The 20,316-nt window shown below is 39.3% G+C and overlaps 1 protein-coding gene across 1 annotated transcript; it reads left to right on the top strand.

Annotated features, from left to right (window-relative positions):
- The first annotated feature begins 18,640 nt into the window (after positions 1-18,640).
- LOC105871382 (olfactory receptor 52B4-like) lies at positions 18,641-19,591 on the top strand. The gene has a single exon (XM_012764686.2). It carries the CDS (start codon positions 18,641-18,643, stop codon positions 19,589-19,591), a length of 951 nt encoding a protein of 316 aa, XP_012620140.2.
- The last annotated feature ends 725 nt before the right edge of the window (positions 19,592-20,316 follow it).

Here is a 20,316-nt window from a genome sequence, read left to right as displayed (position 1 = left end):
GTTCACTGATCCTCTTCTGCTCTTTAAAGTCGCCTGTGTAACTCATCCATTGAACATTTATTATCACATAATATTGTGTTTTGATTCTATAATATCCATAATATTCGTTTCTAAATTTTACAGATCCTAACTCTCTGGACAAATTCTTCATACTTTCAAGTACCTTCAGCATATTTTGTACTTTTTGAGAACATATTCATTAAAATTCTATAAACCTCGCCTGTTAACTCTGATTACTGGGTCATCTGCCACTCTACTTTTCAGTTTTTGTATTGATCACTGGTCATAAAAATCTGGTATATGTATACCATGGAGTACTATTCAGCTATAAGAAACAAAATTGATATAGCACCTCTTGTATTTTCCTGGATAGAGCTGGAATACATTCTACTAAGTGAAGTATCCCAGGAATGGAAAAATAAGCACCACATGTACTCACCAGCAAATTGGTATTAACTGATCAACACATAAGTGGATATATAGGAATAACATCTATCAGGTGTCAGGCAGGTGGTGGAGGGAGGGAATGAGTATATATATACATAATCAGTGTGATGCGTACCAACTGGGGGATGGACACGCTTGAAGCTCTGACTCGACGGGGGGGCAAGGGAAATATATGTAACCTTAACATTTGTACCCCCATAATATGCTGGAAAAAAATTTTTTAAAGAGTGAAAAAAATAAAAATAATTTTCATGTGTAGTAGGTTTTTATTTTATGCTTTATATTCTAATAAGAAACCTCCAGAGGCTGTAGATAATGTTATCTTATTACAAATATTGTCCCTATTTTATGTTATCCAGATAAGGGAAACAGATAATCACTTTTTTCCAAATAGGACTTGGGCTGAGTTGAGCCAAGTTTCAATTTTAGTTAAACCAGTCTTTGTTTTCTTATATGCTTTTATGCCTGGAGAAAAAATCCTTCAGAGATTTGATTCAGACCCCAGAAGGCCTTTTTCTCCTCAGTCTATAAAATGTTAAATATGAAATAATCAGTTACATCATGAAAAATATTTAAATTTTTGTAATTTGTAGCTGGTAACACTAGTTAAAATACGTTTCAATTATAATAAAATACTTGTTTGAAATTTGTGCTAAGTTAATAGGGTATAAGATTTTGCATACAGTTTGATTTCAAATATGTAAAAAGTTCAAGAAAAAGATAAACAAAATTATACCATAAACATATGAGTCATAAAAGCAACTTCTTTAAACATTCAAATATTTTTCAAATAGTCCACAATGAGCATTTCATATTTTTGCTCTTGAAAGTAAAAAATTATTTTCTTATAGTGAATATTATGTTATTAGTATTAGTAGATACAGTGGGTACTAGCAGGTAAACAATAAAAACATGTACACACATAAATACACACAAATGCTCATACACATGAATGATATATAACAAGATATATAATAATACACATTAAAATTTATTAATAATGAGAATCTCAGACCATCAGGAAATTGGTGTCTTTTACAATCATTTCATTTCCATTAGTCTGTATTGGCTAGTTTAGAACGGTGATCATGATTTATCCAAGTAGACATTTGCATTTCATATTATTTTATTATAAAAATGTTTAAATATAAAGAAGATATGAAAGAATTCTATGATAACTCTATGCCAACCACCTAGATTCTTCCATTAAATTGCTTTATCATATAGGTTCTCCTTTACATACCATGGGGTTACATCCCAATAAACCCATGGTAAGTTGAAGATATTTAAAGTAAAAAATGCATTTAATAGACATAGTCCACCAAATATTGTAGGTTACTCTAGCCTACTTTAAACATTCTCAGAACCCTTACATTAGTCTACAGTTGGACAAAATCTAATACAACATCTATTTTATAGATGCCTGAATACCTCATGCAATTTGTTGAATAATACACTGAACATAGAAAAACACAATGGTTATATGGGTATTGAAGTATAGTTTCTACTGAATGCATGTTGCTTTTCACTTTTCTAAAGTAAAAAATTTTAAGTCAAACCATTGTATAAGTATCAATATCTGTATCTATTCATAGATCGATGTTATTTTTTACGCACCAACATGTAAATGCTGTTTTCAAATAAAAATGTAATCAATGTGTATACGGCAATGTAAAGTTTCTTGGGTGTTGTGTGATAAGTTCTACAAGGGAGGGATAAAGAACATGGCCTTGAAGCCTGAGCAATGAACCAAAGAAAAGCAAGGCACTCTTGAAAGATGCATCAGCAAGGCCAGAGGTGTGGAGGATCATGGCGTGGCCAAACAGAGGTGTAGGGTAGGTAAATAATGTGCTCTGTTTGAGGAACAGATTTTCTGAAAGGTGATAAACAAGGTGTTATAGACACATAGCGTCTAGCTAGATGCCTAATAGGCTTATTTGCCATGTGGAGGTGGGAATCCTTGAGATATGCTTTCCTGATAGTAAATAGGAATAGACTCCAACTCCCTTCCCAAAGTAGCATTCCTAACAGCGATAGTCTTTTCTTGACTTGGGAATCACCGGTCTCAGGTTATCCAGATCCTTGAGAATTTTTAGCAGCAACTACTCCTGTATGATATAAATTCATCCTCTCATTTATTCATTTGTTCATTTATTCACTCAACAGTAATGAAGTCCTAATATGTGAAAAGAACTGTTGTAGTTGCTGCAGATAAAGCAGTGATGAAACCACACAAAAATTCCTTCCTTTTATCAAGATTATATTGCTTGAAAGAGTATGTGAAATAAGAAAGTAATGCTGACATCCAGTCAGCTCTGTAATGGTTTGCTGTTACCGTAATTATCATCAACATTATATGTTATAGAGAAAACATAATGAGTGTAAAGAGCTTAGAACGTGAGAATGAGGTGACACAGGACAAGTAACTTTAAATAGGAGGGTTTCAGAAGGCATCATTGTGAAAATTTTAATTGAGAATGAACCCCAAGGAGACAAAGACCAAGTCATGTGGATATCTTGGCAAAGAAGTATCTAAGCAGAGGAAATACCATGTGCAAAGAGCCTGAGAAGAAGACTCCATGGCATAATTGAGTAATAACCATGGGGAAAAAACACAGTTAAAGCAGAATGAGGAAAAAAGAAACAATTATGATTTGAAGCCAGAGGCAGGACCAAGTAGGACTTTTAAATTCTTGGAAGACCTATGCCCTTACACTGGAGGGCCACCGAGGTACTGTGACCAGAAAATTGAGAATTCGTGATTTGTATTTTGATAGTATCACTCAAAAATAGCAGGGTGATTTTTGGGTGATGTAATTGAATTAGATGGAGCTGATGGTTGCAAATTTATGAATATACTAAAACCACTGCATTGTAATCTTTAATAGGATGAATTATATCTCAATGCAGCTACTATAAAAGAAAGTAATAGGATAAAATATGCATGTTGTGTCATGAAGGTAGAAGGAGGGACTCCACTCTGAAGATGGTGAGTGATGCAGTTTATGAGAGAAAGGTAAGTCCTGAGGATGGGCCTGAGCAATTGGAAGAAGAAAATTGTCTTCAAATGCTAAGAGGAAGGCTGCCACAGGAAGAGATTTGGTAGTAAAAGAAGTTTCATTTTGGACATAGTACATTTGAGTTGCCTATTAGACATAAAAGTAGTTATGTTAAGCAGAAAATTAGGAGTTCAAGTCTGAAGAAGGAATCAGAGAATGAGGATATAAATTTAGAAGTTCTATCAACCTATCAATGCATCTAAAGCTTTTATAATGGATGAGCTTGAAGAGTGATTAAAGGTAGTGAAGCGTAGGGGTTCAAGCACCAAGCCCTGGGTGGACATGCTTGAAGCTCTGACTCAAGGGGGAATGAGGGGCAAGGGAAACATACATAACCTAAACATTTGCACCCCAATAATATGCAGAAATGACAAAAACTCCAAAATATAAAAAGGAAGTCAAGGAGATTAGGAAAACTTATCACAAGAGTCCCAGGAGCAGTCATGAAGATTGTGGGAACACAAGGAGGGTGTGATGAGGAAAGATTTTCAAAGGGGAGAAGGTGGTTGAATGTATCAAAATGCTGCTATTACATTGAATAAAGTGAGGATGGATTTGATTATTGAGTTTGTAGATCAATTATGATCTTGAGAAGTGAAGAAGTATGAATAAAAGCCAAAGTGATTGGGATCAAGGGAAAAATGAGAGAGATTCTTGAATCTCTTGTTCAAAAGTGGGCAAATAGTTCTTGTTGCTTTTGTCTAAGATGAGGAAGAGAAATGAAGTGGTAGTTATAGGTGAATGTGGATTGAAGAGTTATTCTTAAATTTGTTTTTGTTGTGCTATGTTTTTATATTGGAGAAATAATGATATAAACAAATGGGAATGATCCGGTAAAGATCAAAGTTGAAGATACAGAGGATACAGGGGAGAGTGGCTGAAGAGACATGCTAAGCTTGATGAAAGGAATAGAATAAGTAAAGTAATTCAAAGTATCAAACACACTAAAAAAGAATAGTTCAATAATGAACAAGTACGGCCATAGTCAGAGGTTCATCCTGTTCAATTCTTCAGTCTGGGGTTATAGAATTAAGAGAGGCTTAGAGGAGTGAACTGTCCTAATTCTTATCTCTTCAGATAATAAACTAAACTATTAAACACACGAATATTTAATGACTGATAAGAGGTTTTGGAAGAAACATGCATCAAAGCCTTCCTGATGCAATTCCTTTAGGGCACCAATACATGGAGTCATTTAACTGATGTGTCAGTTGCTTCCTTTCAAATACTGTATGGCAAGCATCGATAGATTTTGTAAGAAATGTAGAGTGTTACTTTCCATCATTATAATCATTCCTGTTTAATAAAGAACACATGAACCACCTTGTCATGTATGTGTTTGGTCTTGATCCCATAAATAATGGGATTAAGCATAGGTGGGCCAGAACATAGACACTGGCAAGCAGGACATGGATATGAGGTGAGATGTTACATCTACACTGCTGAGTAGTGGTTGCGAAGATCCCTGATCCACAGAAGAAGATGAGGACACAGACATGGCAGCCATAATTATTGAAAGCTTTGTGGTGAGTATCTTGAGAAAGATTGCAGAAGACAGTACATTTAGTTAGCAAGGAAGAAATAAAAATTACTACAATATCTAAAAGCAGTGTGGCATTAGGATAAAAAACTATAGCCGATATTTACTTGATGTCATCACAGGAAATTTGGGTTAAGAGATTGTGTTTGCAACATTAATCGAAGGATGTTACATCTACAAAAGGTCTGTGTTTTCAGATGAAATATTAGAAAATGGAGAGTCTTTTGGACAGATTAAGTTTGCATTTGAGTGGAGGATATATAACAAGGGAAAAGATGGTAAACACTGGAATCCATAGAAACAGTTATGTTTTTTTCACTAGTAAGAGAAATTGATACATTGATGCATTACTGTCAAAGTGAAATAGGATCAAGAAAACAGTCAGTTAAATTACCTTCTCAATGTAAGTCATTCATGTAAAAATGTTATTATGGAACAACAAAGGTACTAGACGTTATTCCAGAATGCTATTATATTCTATAACAGGAATGTGAGCCTTACAATCTTTTTACTGTTCTCTAAAGGACAGCTAAGATTTGAGTCTTTTCTAAATTAAGTATGCATAAATTAAAATCTGTAAAATGGGTCAAAGGAAATAGACTTTTCTGAACTAGTGATATGGATGAGGTCTTCTGACTGGAGTTGGGGTAAGGTTTGAGGGGCAAGTCCAACAAAGGCAGCCCCTGAGCAGGTAGCCATGCCCAATCCCCTTTATCACAGAAGAGATAGAAGTTTTATAATTCTTTACAGTTGAAGTTCCACCATTCTTGATATTTTCTTCTTTATTAATGTTTCTTTAGTCTATAAAGGTAAAATTCTTGTAAAGACTGAACACACTGTGCACACAGTATCCGGGCCACCTGAGGGCTGAGAAGGTGAGAATTGGCTCTGTTGTCTAAGGAGCTTGCCATCTGGGGGCTGGTGTCTACACAGTGAAGAGCCTGGTGCTAACATGGAAAGAGGGCAAGTGCACCTTAATACTAAGGACCGGTGGATATGACAGAATCAAAAGTTAAACTGCTTCAGATTCTAGAAGAAATGCAGACAATTTAATGCCAGAGGACTCATTATTCATTCAAAGAAGCATAAATACTCCATAAAAGGATTATTTTTTTACTCTCAGGTCTCAACTGTGAGTTCTTCCCTCTCTCACACTATCTTGTTGGTTGTTGAACCTGATATCTATTTGCAGGAGATGAGCTTGGTGCAGAACACAAGTAGTGAGAAGTTCAGAGATCTAATGGGTAGAGAAACACTAAAGTACTGTCTGCATCTTTGCATTTATTCAGTGCCTGGCTCAGCGTTTAGTACATAGTACTAAGTATAAGTAATCATTTATTCCCTGGCCTGTCAAGTTTTACTCTCTGCAACTTTAACTTTAATTTTCATAAAATTTAATTTAATTTTCCTGCAAAATCCACCCGTTTTTATACTACCCTTAAGAAATGGCTGAAACTGCGTTGAGAATAAAATCATGTGGATGGAGTCCAGCAGAGGCTTGTGAGGATGTGCCTGCAGTGGACAATAACTATCACCAAGTCAGTCTGTGACTACACGACCAGCATGAGGATATATAATTCCCTGAGGAAAGCCACCCTCCTGAAGGATGTAGAAGAAATAAAAGTAAATATGAAAATGCCATAAGAGGGTGATACCATTATGCTGACAAAGTAATAGCAGGAGAAGGTGATCAAGACAAAGCAAAGAAAACTTAACTAAGTTAAAAGAAAAGCTGAAGAAGACCAGTTTACAGACATTGATCTACACAGTCTACACAAGGTCTTCAGTCTACACAGATCAAAGAGCTTGCCAGTTGGGGGCTATTCACTGAGTAAAGTTGTATGAACTGGAATGACTGCTTGTGTAACTCAAGATCACTTTAACCACTTTGGTACCGCGCTCACTGGCTGCGAACCCTTGCCCACAGCCGGCACTCAGTCCCCACGATAGTTTGTGCTGTGCATTGATGATGAATTCGTTTTGCTCTTGTGTGATGAGGAAAGCTTTAGAGTACTGAAAGCTTGTTTTACTTTACAGGTAGCTTTACTTGTAATGTAAGTCAGAATAGGTAACATGTATATATATGTTTTCATTATGTTATTTTTAAATGTTCGCAATTTTATTTTGATAAATGAAAATTTAGAAAAGTTGTATCATGGCTATTGGCTAAAGTTGACACTTGACTGTGTGCCTTCATATCACGGCTGTCAGCTAAAGTCGCTGTGTGCATTCATCTGTGACTACCGACTATAGTTGACGCTGGTCCCGAAGTGGTTAATGATGTTCTCAAATGCCCTGGAAGGTTTCTGCAGACTTGATCCAGGCACCTTCAGCACCCTGGAGAAGTCTCCTCTGTGCCCCTCATTTGTGCTGCTGAGCTAACTGCCCCAACTCAGGGCACTCTCACAGTCGGCCAGGATGTCAGGAATGTGCCTGACTGACCCATCCCACAGGTCACTCCTTTCTCTCTGCCTTCACAAGGAGCCTAAAATAGAAATCTCTGGGAGAATCATCTTAGGCTGTGAGCTTATGAAACCACTCCTCTAAAAATGCTGGTAAAATGGCTGCTGCCTTTAAAGATGGTGAAATAATGGTGAAATAACACTGAGGACCTAACTTGTAGGTATGAGCATATCCGATTACCAATCCATAGTCCCCAATTCTCATGTTTTTTTCTGAGGTCTGAGAATGGTCTTTCTTTTGTTTGTGCATTATCATAATCCAGCACACTGAAGCACAATGGAATTCCCACAATAATGACTACTATAGTATGAGAGGTATAAAGGATCATGATAAGAGCCATGAATAAGCCCCTTTAAATGCTTCAAATGTTTACAGTAGTCAGATTCCAGTCAGAATCTGGTGCCAATATGATTTTTTTTTTAATATTTCAGTTTCTTTAGTGAATTTTTCATTCATTTCCTGCACTGTTTTTGTGGTTTCTGTGTATTGGTTTTCCATTTTATCTTGCCTTTCATTGATTTTCTTTATAATCCATGTTTGAAATTCTCCATGTGTCATTTCAATATTCTGATTTTGGTTGGTATCCTTTGCTAGAGAGCACGTGTTCCCCTTTTGGGATGTCCTTTCACTTTGATTCTTCATACTTCTGGAATTATTTTGCTGATTCCTTTTCATCTGGAGCAGCTGTTACTTCTTACTTTTGGATTTCCTTTTGTTTAGATAATGACATGCCTAGTTTAATCTCTGAGCCAGTAGGCGGTGCTTGTGGGTGAGAAGCGACCACACTTTGTATGATGAGTCAGTAAATGCAGTAAAAAGGCGTGCAAATTGATGTCCCTGTTAGTAGGTTGTGTTTGCCAGAAGGAACGAGCTGCAATGTTGTTTTTGGGTCCCATGACCAGATCTAGTTCCTCAGGAGAAACACTCTAATGCCCCAAGTGGTGGGTGGGGTTCTGGGGTTTCCAGGTGTGTGCTTATTCTCCACCACAGGAAGGGCAGGTAGGGGAGTGAGGTTGGGTGTGGCTGGGTTGTGTGAGCCTGCCCTCAAGCTCCACAAATGCTTTTAGAGGGGGTCAAATGTCTGTTCCCTGCCTCTTGGCAAATCTTCCAGGGAGGAGCTGAAGTTGCCCCACTCAACCATAAAGAATGCCTGTGGAGGTGGGGTTGTCTGAGACCTGAAGTCTGGCAGTATGGAGCAGGCCTCACTCCCTCCACCCTCCCCATTCCGTGTTTTCTCCCAGGCCTCTGCTGGCAGACAGGGTAGAGAGCCAGCTGAGCCTCCTCAGGACTGTGATGTGGACGGGAAGGTTTCCTGCCCTGAGCTGAGAGCTTGGTCCTCCTGTGGGTGAAGGAGTAACCCACAAGCATGCTGCAGCTAGGACCCAGAGTGCACTCTCCCCACATCTGCCCCTGCAGGCTCCCACACTTGGAGAGGCTAATTCACAACATCCCCTCTGTGCCTCCAGGCTATGCTATTGAGATGTGGGAGTATGGGATCTGGCCTGCAGGTTCATTCCCTGGCCCCTACAGATCAATCCCTGACCATGCCAGGGAAAGTGATGCTGGTCCCAAGTCACCCGGGTGTGCCCAAGTTGGTTCAATGTCCCTTCACCTTGGGGTTTGCCTGCTCTGCTGAAGTTTCTGGGCAAGCAGCACCAGACAGGGCCAGTGGGAATGGAGCTCACAGACTCAGCACCCCTCAGTCTGCTGCAAGACCCCAAAAGTATAGGTCTGAGCCCTGTTCCCTGTGGAAGCCTCCATGTCATAGCTCAATTATTTCTCTTGGCAGCTATGGGTGGGGCAGGGGAAGGGAAGACTAAGAGTCTAGGTAGAGGAAAGTCCACGCTCTGGCTGTCTTCAACTCTTCCTCCAGGAGGCAGTCTTCCCAGAATGATCAGGCTTTGAAGTCACATAGATCACCCGAGACCCAGTGGACCCCTGTAGCTTCTGCAGTCTGGGCCAGAGTTGGAAAATGTCTGTGTGGGGACGAGCAAGGTGAAACCTGAGGAGTTGAGGCCCCCAGGGAGGAAGAGGGCACCTGGTGGGTAGAGAAGCAATATGGCACCTGCCCTCTGGCTTGGGTCTATGGGGTGGGGGGTGCTCTGGGCGGGGGAGGCTGGGAGCCTGGTACCCTGTCCTCAAGAAGCTCTCTGCTCACTGGTGGCAGTAGTCTCCGGGCTGGCATGGGCAGAAGGTCTCTCCAGCCCCTCAGGAGCCCCCAGCAGTCCGATATGCGAGGGAAGGGGATGTTAACTGCTTCACCTACGCTTCTCGCTGGTCTCCAAACCTCTCTCGGCTTAATCCCCACTGATGATGCCTTTCTCCTTCCAGTTCTGCTCCACAACCTCTTATGGAGTTTCCTGTAGGTTCAGGCACCCTTCCTTCAGACCCTCATCTAATCTATGTTTGTTTGTTTGTGTTTTCTCTTTCATCTAAAACTTCTCCTTTTTACAGAGACACCCTGGGTGGTGGTGTCTCTGGTCTGCCATCTTGTTTTCTAAACTCAAGAATTGCTTTTTACAAAATTAATGATTTTAATTTTTTCAGAGGAGTTTTATGTTTACAGAAACATTGAGCAGAAAGTACTGAGTTCGCATAAAGTTCTCCTTTTCCTTCCTCTCCCCTCAACAGCTTCCCCTATTATCAATATTTTGCATTAATGTGGCACTTTAGTTACAATTGAGAATAAATATTGACACATTATTAACTAAAGCCTGTAGTTTACTCTTTGTGTTGTACAATTCTATTGGTTTTGACAAATGTTTACTGACAGGTATCTACCACTACAGTATCATACAGAACAGTTTCGTTGCCTTAAAAATCTCCTGTTCTCCACCTATTAATCCCTCTCTTCCTCCACATGACCCTCTGGTAACCACTAATCTTTTTATTGTCTCCATAGTTTTGCCATTTCCCAAATGTCATAAGGTTGGAATCATACAGTGTGTAGCCTTTTCCGACTATTTTCTTTCACTTGGCAATATGCATTTAAGGTTTCTCCATGTCTTTTCATGACTTGATATCTCATTTCTTTTTATAGCTGAATAATATTTCATTGTATACCTGTATCAGAGTTTATTCATGCACCTGTTGAAAGATAACTTGATTGCTTTCAAGTTTTGGCAATTATGAATAAAAGTCTGTATACAGGTTTTTGTGTGTATATAAATTTTCAACTCATTTGAGTAAATACCAGGGAGCATAACTGCTGATTCATACAGTAAATTATATATTTATAGATTTGTAAGGAACTGCCAAGCTGTCTTCCTAAGTGGCTGTAACATTTTGCATTCTATTAGTAATGAAAAAGGATTTCCATTGATCCACATTCTCACCAGCATTTGGTGTTGTCAATGTTTTGGATTTTAGCCGTTCTAATAGGTGTGTTATGGTATCTCATTGTTTTAATTTGCAATTCCTTAATGACCATAATATTGAGCATCTTTCATAAACTTATTTACTATCTCAATGTATTTTCCCACTGGGACAGTTGTTGGTTAATTTCTCAGACTACATTTTCCAAGATAATATAGTTACTGCAAATTTTAGCTCTAAATAAATTCCCCCAACAAGAAGGAAGGAGGAATAGGTAAGAGCAGATACAAGTGTGTTTTCAAATTTAGTGTCATGAACTTGTATGGGTTTCTAGCTAATCAATTCTGATTCAGGAGGCAAGCTTTTCTGCCATGAGTAAATAGGCTCTGGAATCAAGGCTGGAGGTTTAGAAAGGGGGGTGTATTTGAAAAATTAATTAGGTGGAATGGAGAGCAAGCTGGCTGGAGCAGATGTGTAAGTTTGCTGTGCTCTGTTGATGATCTGGGCTCTGGGTTGGTGATGTCTGGGTGGCTATAGAATGTGGAGGTTGATTTGGCTGACAATAATACTGGGATTGACCAGACAGAATGGAGGAAAAGATATAAAGGATTTAAGCACACTTAAAAGAAAATTATTATAATGAATGATGTGGAGTCTAAACTGAAGAATGGAAATCACACAGAGTGGGGTGGTGGTCTAGAAAGAAAATACTGGTATTCCTAGATTAGTAGTCTTGGTGAGGCTAAACAATAGGTGTAGTGTGTACTTGGGCAAGACTTGTGACTAGACAGTGGGATGTTTGAAGTAGTGAATTTGAAAGTGGAGAAAGGATGTGATTATGAGAGTGCATGGCTAAAATGGAGTGAAGCGAAATGCAATTGGAACTAATGAGGAAATGGAATCAAGAGCATGGGGTGACGACAAATAGATAAAGAAAATGTACCACATACACACACACAATGGAATATCACACAGCCTTAAATAAGAAACAAGTCTTGTTGTTAGTGACACTATGGATAAATGTAAAGGACATTATGCTCAGTGAAATAGTCCAGACACGGAAAGACAAATACATGGGGCAAATGTTTATATGTGGAATATAAAGTAGTCAAACTCATAGAAGCAGAAAGTAGAATGGTGGTTGCCAGGGCTTGGGGGGAGGGGCATGTGAGGAGACAGATGATTGGTCAAAATGTACAAGTTTCCATTATGCAAGATGAATGAGTTCCAGGGATCTAATATATAGCAATCTGACAATAGGTAACAGTACTGGATTGTATACTTGAAATTTGCTAAGAAGGTAGACCTTAAATGTTCTTATTACAAAAAAAGTTCATTATGCAAATGATAGCTATTTTAGTTAGCTTGATTATGGTGATATTTCCACAATGTATGTACATATCAAAACACCAGATTATATACCTTAAATATATGTACAATTTTTATTTGTCAATTATAAACCAATAAAGCTGGAAAAATAAAAGAGCTCAGGGTGAAGAATTAGTTTTCTACATGGACATTGAGGTGTCTGTGATATCAGTATACCAAAGCCTGGCATACATTTGTTTGTGAGGCAATCTAGAAGACATACGAATAGCATGGAGGAGTGGAGAAGGCAAATATGAGTTTCCAAGGAGCAAAGTGTTTCAAAAGGAAAGAGTTCCTACAAGAAAGTAAATGAACATTAGTCTGGAACAAAGCCTGGGATATGTTTTGCAGTAAAAATGTGCTCCCCTACTTGGTTTGTATCATTAAAATATCAAGGACTCCCACAAGTTCTAAATACATAGCACCAAAATAGTAATGGATAAATATACTTAATACTTTGCTTTTCATTTTTTCTTTATTGTCTTTTTTTCACTTTGTGCTATAAATTTCACAAAGTCAGTTGTTTTCATTCCTGTATTATGAAGTGTCTGGTATAGAATAGGTTTTCAATAGAAAAAAATTGACTTCTTTGCAAAAAAGAGTACAAATAATTATTAAAATATAAAAGTTTCCATCAATAATAAAATATACTACATGGAAATGGAAACATTGCCATAATAATTTTCTTCTTTTGAATATCAAATATTTAAATAAAATAATCCAGAATACCCATAAAAGTTTATGTATAAATATGTTCATCACAGCACATTTTTAATAGAGAAAAATGGAAGCTGTATAAATGTTTAACAATAGGGGAACATTTCATATGGTAGTATATCACTAATGTGAAATATTTATTCATCATTTTTTTAAGAAATATTCATAGAGTACTAACTATGTGTGTGGCATCGTGCTAGAATGGAGACAAATGAAGCTATATTAATGGAGCTTTGTAGTAATAAATTTATGCTGTATTTGGGATTCCTGCTAAATGAGTAGATTTTAGCTGCTCTTGCCACAAAAACAAACAAAGAATGGGTAACTATGGCCGGGCGTGGTGGCTCACCCCTGTAATCCTAGCACTCTGGGAGGCCAAGGTGGGCAGATTGCTCAAGGTCAGGAATTCGAAACCAGCCTGAGCAAGAGCAAGACCTCGTCTTTAATATAAATAAAAAAAGAAATTAATTGGCCAACTAATATGCATAGAAAAAATTAGCTGGGCATGGTGGTGCATGCCTGTAGTTCCAGCTACTCGGGAGGCTGAGGCAGGAGGATCACTTGAGCCCAGGAGTTTGAGGTTGCTGTGAGCTACGCTGATGCCATGGCACTCACTCTAGCCTGGCAACAAAGTGAGACTCTGTCTCAAAAAAAAAAAAAAAGAAAAAAAAGAATGGGTAACTAAGTGTGGTGGTGGATATATCACAGTAGTAACCATTTCACTATCTATATGTACCCCCAAAACATGTTGTATACCTTAAATATACACAATAAAATTTATTTTTTTTTAAAACAACACAATTTCTTGAAATGGGGACAAATAAAGGAGCTATGTACAGAACATGTATTATTATGGAAAATTCCTATGTTATGAAATTATATAAAAGAGCATGCCAAATGTACAAAATGATCTCAAAAATATAAATACCCAAAAATAAGGGAGAAAAAAGTTTTGGGGGTTATCAATGAAAATGTTCTAAAGTAATAACTGGATGATAGAATCAAAGCATTAGTTCTATAGACACTATAATATACATACATTTTAAATGGACCTGATTTTGTTCAACATTTTATTATGGTGCTGTCAATATAGTTAGCACTTAACTCATATTTGTTGAATGGGTGGAAAATGAATAAAGAATGCTGGAAAGAAACTGTAGGATTCTAGCTCCTAAAGTGCTTTTGTTTCTGTGTCTTCTGGAAGTCTGGATTGAAGAGGATGATATGGAGCAAGGTTTGGGGCCTTGCTGAAGGTCCCTACCCACATTCCCACCCTCTGTCCTGACCTACCCCCTCTGATCTGCTCTCCCGCTAAATCCTCCCTCCTAAGCTCACGGAGCCTCTCAAGCATGCTACTCATGGTGCACTTCCAGCATCCAAGCAGAGAAAGAGTTAAGAGCTTTACAGTCCTGTCACTGACAATAGAAGGGATCCTAGGGGAGAAAGGAGTCACACGGATAAGTCTATGGTCCCTGAAGACACTCACAGAAAGAATAATTTGTCCTTCAGCTCCTCCTCCAGTTTGGTCCCCTGGCCACTGCTCACAGTCTGTGGTGTGGGGACACCTGAGATCAAGGCAGGGCATGGCTCCAGCTGGCAGTTCCCGATGACTGTGATGGACACTTTAGGGTGAGGAGAGGTGTAGGTTGGTACTGACCAGCACTGCCTGGAGCTTCTGTGGGCCCTTCTGCCCTGAGGGAAGAACTGTGGGATATGACTGAGCATGGGGATAAAGGAGGTGGGAGAAACACTGAATTCATTGATAAGAAACAATGATGGATTGCCTTCAACATTTGGCCACTCTATAGAGGTTTTATTTGGAATTCTTTATCCCCTGAGAGCAGAGTCAGGGAGGACAGACCAAATGTTTCTGCAGAAGCTTGGTGGCACGGTGGGCATACTAGTGAAATGAGAGGCAAGAGGACTTGTCTCTAGACTTCCTTAACTCATTTCCTCTGCTACGTTGGGAAAATTGCCTTCCCTTCTGGGGCCCTTGTAAATAGTAAGTTACATGGCAAGATTATTCTAGGTTTGGTGTGAGGATTAAAGCAGGAGTTGGGAAACATTTTTGGCAGAGGGCCAGAGTAAATATTTTAGGCTTCAAATACGGTCTATTCAATTCTGTTCCATAAAAGCAGCCATAGATGATATGTAAACAAATGGGAATGCCTGTGTCCCAAGAAAACTTTATTTACAAAAGCAGGTGGTGGGCAGGATTTAGCCCACAGGCTGCAGTTTGATGATCACTGGAATTAAATCCCAACCAGCACTTATATTTTATATCTCTCACTCAAGGTTAGGCAGTTCAAGACTGGAACTGGTGAAGCAAGGGTGTTGCCCTGTGAATTGCATTTCTGTGACAATCCCCTTTTCTGGCATGGGTAAGAAGACTATGACACTGGAGGCAGGGGTAAGAGGGAGTCATAATAAGATGACTTAGATAAGTCATAAGTTATCTATGTCACAGTGAATTTGAGTAATTAATGACTGTGAATTTGCATGGGAAAGTTTAAAAGTACATGTGTGTGAAGTGTCATAGTGAAAAGCTGTTTGCGTGAACTGTGAAAATGTGTGTCAGCATATAAATCTTCATCAGTATTTGCATAAGTGAATATGTGTGATGATGGCTATATAAATGAGTGTGTGTGAAAATGTGTGTCTGAAAGGAAGTGTGTGTGTGTGTGTGTGTGTGTGTAGCAGAGCTAGAATTGAACCAAGGTAGGTCTGACTTTAGAGCCCATATCATTTTTCCTGTATTACATTGTCTTACATGTTTTAGAAGTTGTGGCATAAATAGGAGAATTGGAAGGGAGTGGGGTGGAAGCCCAAGGAAGGTAGTTTAGCTAGTCAACATAACAAAATGGAAGTTTTTAAAACTAATGGAAGCTTTGGCCCTAGATAGTCTTGATTCAAATAGGCTAGCTGCTAACAAGTTGTTTGTCTTTGGACAAATTGAGTGTCAGTTTTTCTGTGCTTAAATTAGCTATAGTTTCAATTACATAGGGTTTGTGTGAGGATTAGAAATAATAACTACATCTAACACTGATTGGGTATTTAATATTATAGTTGCTATTTTAAAACTATGAAGTATTAATAATGGAAATTGAAGATTATGAATAAGAAGTGAAAAGTGGCATTAGATTTGGTAAATGTGATGTGATAGATCATTTTCAAGAAGGAATTGTCAGTGGCATGCTGGGTTTACAAGGAACTTGGCAGTGGGTGAAGATGAAGAAGGAGGTGAGAGAACTGATGAAGAGAGAGCACATCCCTTCTTCTGGGAAACCCAGGTGAAGGGGAGATGAGACACCAGAACATACTTACGCAGTAAGGAGAAGGAGCCAGCAGAGAGGGAGAGGTTGAAATTACTGGAGAGTGACGGGTTAATGGGGAGAGGTGCTTAAAGAGAAGAAAGTGTTGGGATCCAGTGCACAGATGGAAAGCTTAGCCTTAAACAGGAGGAAGAGGGAAAAGATGATGTGAATATAAACAAATTTGTAGGTGGCAGAGTGAGGGTGTGGGATTTTAAGGGAATTAACAATAGATGACTATGTTTTTCTCCTTGAATTAGCAGTCAGAAAATCATAATCACCTGATGAGTGGAAGCAAGGTGGAGTGGAATGGATGGAAGCACCTGAAGTGACTGAAGCCAGTCTGGGAAGCCAAATTCCAGCTCCATCATTTGCAAGCCAGGTGACCCAGGGTGGGGGTGCTGCTTAAATTCTCCAGGCTTCATGTGCTCCCCTATCAGTAAAATGGGGAGATGGCTACAGTTACCTCAGGCTGTGGTGACTCAGCACAGTACCCTTCCTAACTCACCTCTGCCTCATTCTGCAGCCTCCTCCCCTCCGCATCCATCTTTCACAATCCTGCAAGCCAGAGAGCTGCCTAAAAAGCAGACCTTACCACGCCATTCTCTCACTACAAAGCCTTCACTGGCTCTTACCACTTTGACATAAATCTAAAGTCTCAGATCTCTTAGTGACTTGGCCCCTACCTCACTCCTCTGCAGTATTTTTTATCACTTTTATTGTCTCTGCCATGTCCTCTTTGCTGTTAACCTTGAATCATCCCAATTTCCTTCAAACTTCATGTTCTTTCAGATCTCCATGACTTCATTCAAATTCTTCCTTCGTCACACGCGGGGAATTGAGGAAGGCCTGCAAGGAGATTAACTACTTCTCCCTGTGGAGCCAAGTCCCTTAGACAGGGGTTGCCACAGAGGATAAGAAAATTGATAGGTAATAGAGAGAATAAAAGAATACACAAAGACTAAGGTATAGTTTATAGTTTTATATAAAAAGATCAGATAATCACAATGGGGGTACTCAGGAGACTGGACATATTCTTTGTGAATGTCCAGCAATATGGTTAGATTAAACAGGGTTTTATAATCACAGATATCAATTACCAGTTGTCAGGGTAACATATTTGCATATCAGGGAATGCAGTTGCTAGGGGAGACAGGTAGTGGGTTGTGGTCAAAAGTCCTCTCAAAGGGCTTCTAACAAGTTCTAATCTATCTAGGTGAACAAACAGGTACAAAGTCTTTCAGGGACTAACTTCTAAATTCTAAGAGGTAGTTGTCAATTAACAAAGATAAAACAAAAGAGGTATAGTGACTTTGTATTTCTTTGAGTTAGTTATTGTGGACTTAAAGGCAGACAGCCAGGAGAGAGCAGGAAGCCTGTTGTCTATGAAACAAGTTGTTTATAACCACCAGGGCGCGTCTCTGGGCAAAGGGCACTCATTGTCTCCAGCTCCCATCCTGTGGGCCATATTTGCCCTTCCTTGCCTTTCAAGGAAACAGTGAGGTGCACAGATTTTGAGATACCGGGAAGCCTTCCTGGAAAACATCCCTACTGGAGCCATGAGAGCCCTCCCTTGACAGCAGCCTCTGATAAGTGAACCATTGAGTTCACACATTCCTTCAGGACGAAACCCTGGAAACTCCTGTTTCTATCTTTAATATAGCAATATTGGGTGATATAATAAAATAATGGTCTTATGGGCTACATCTCATTAATTGCTCAATCATATTTCCCTAACAATCACATTCCTTTCCTTGGCAAGCTCTTACTTATTCCTCAACAAGGTGGCACCTTTTGAAAGCATTTTCTGAAATTCTAGGGAGTTTTCCATGTCCCCACAGCTCCCTGTGTTTAGCTTTTCCTCTACCATGTCCACGTCATAGAGAGGGATATTTTGCTTGATTGTTTGTCTCCTCCTACATAGGTCCTCAAGAAACCATGCCTGGCACACATAGGTTCTCAGTAAGGTTTATTAAATTGATAGGAAAGTCAGTTACCATTTTCCTTTGAGATGCTCTTCACATTCTGGTGTTCAAACTGGAAACTGAAGTATTTGTTATTCACAGCTCTTAACTATTTCTAACAACCTGAGACTAAGGTCTATGGGATTCTAGAGCACGAGGGCCTCTGTTATACATGATGTAATCAATTCTTTCCTCAACTTTAGTTTTAAGGTGATAAAGAGAGACCCAGATCAGGGAGAATACATTTATTGAGACCAACATAGCTAGTGAATAGATTGGCAAAGAATTTTAGCCCATAACTCTTGACTTCCTGACCAGGACCCTTTTCACTGCTCCAACCAAGGAAAAATGATCTGTTCCCTCTCACCCTACTCCAACTCCACTCAGCTTCTTGAGAAGAGAGAAGAGGTGACTGCCAAATCCTGCACACCAACACACAGGTGACCTGGCCTGGGTATGGCGACTCCCAACTACACTGCTACCAGCCACTCACTCTTCATTCTTCTGGGCATCCCTGGCTTGGAAGACCAGCACACATGGATCTCTCTCCCCTTCTTTATTTCCTACCTTATTGCTCTCCTTGGGAATAGCCTCCTCATCTTCATCATCATCACTGAACGCAGCCTCCATGAACCCATGTACCTGTTCCTCTGCATGCTGGCTGTGGCTGACCTAGTCCTGTCCACTACCACTGTGCCCAAGGCCCTAGCCATATTCTGGTTCCATGCTGGGACGATCTCCCTTGATGGCTGTGTCACACAAATCTTCTTTATCCACGCTACCTTCATCGCTGAATCAGGAATTCTGTTAGCAATGGCATTTGACCGCTATGTGGCCATCTGTGACCCGCTGCACTATACCACAGTGCTCAGTCGTTCAGTAATCGTAAGGGTTGGCTTGGCTGTGGTCCTGAGAAGCTTCTGTGTGATACTCCCAGATGTGTTTCTGGTGAAGCGACTGCCTTTCTGCCGTAGCAATCTGCTGCCACACACCTACTGTGAGCACATGGCTGTGGCCAAGTTTGCTTGTGCTGACATTCGTGTCAATGTCTGGTATGGCTTGTCTGTCCTTCTCTCTACTGTAGTGCTAGATGCCTTGTTCATCTTAGTTTCCTACAGCCTCATCCTCTATGCAGTCTTTCAGCTCCCCTCCCGAGGAGCTCGGCAAAAGGCTCTGGGCACTTGTGGCTCCCACCTGGGGGTCATTTCCATGTTCTATTTGCCTGGCATTTTTACCATAATTACCCAGCGGTTTGGGCACCACGTGCCTCTCCATACACACATTCTGTTGGCCAATGTCTGCATGTTGGCCCCTCCCATGCTGAACCCCATCATTTATGGTATCAAGACCAGACAGATTCGAGAGCATGTGCTCAGTACTTTGTCTTCACCATGGAAACAATGCTGAGTTTGACTGATCAGGTGGTATGTTTACCAATATAGGGCTTAATTTTTTTTTTTTGCTTACTTTCTAGAGACTTATGAATTAAGAGTTTCACTGACTGTGAACAAAGTAACTTGTTTATGGCTTTAAAAGTCAGATTGCCATGTGACCTTCAGAAGGGTAGTATTTATGAAAGAATATGAACTTTTGGATCAGAATTAGGCTTGAATCCCAGCTTTACTGACAATGTGTGTGACCTTGGATAAAGTACTTATTCTCTTAGAGGCTCCTTAGCATATGCTTAGGGTACCATAAAAAGAGGAATATCAAAACCACAGTAACCAAATAAAACAATGAGAAAATTTTACCTACGATAAACTTACCTATGGCATTACAATAAAAACATCTAGAATCTATCTTAATAATATAGATACATTTGACATCATCTAAAATATATTTTATTTTGAATTAGATATAGGAGGATGCCACAATTTTTACATTTCTTATGTCTGGATTATGCCTTTATAATAGGGTTGTGATAAAAATAAAGTATAAACAGGACCTTGAATATACATGACACAGAGTAAATAGTAGACACATTTTTAATTTTTCTTTCCTTTCCACCTTACCATGTTTAAAATTTTGGTATAATAATTTCTGCCTCTCCAAATTCAAAAGAAAGTTATAGAAGAGATACAAAAATTCAACAGGCTTTGAATCTTAAAGGACAATATTAAATATTACACAGA

The sequence above is a fragment of the Microcebus murinus genome, chromosome 4, assembly GCF_040939455.1.
Source record: "Microcebus murinus isolate Inina chromosome 4, M.murinus_Inina_mat1.0, whole genome shotgun sequence".
In the NCBI taxonomy this organism is placed as follows: Eukaryota; Metazoa; Chordata; class Mammalia; order Primates; family Cheirogaleidae; genus Microcebus; species Microcebus murinus.
This window is presented reverse-complemented; position numbering and strand designations above follow the sequence as displayed.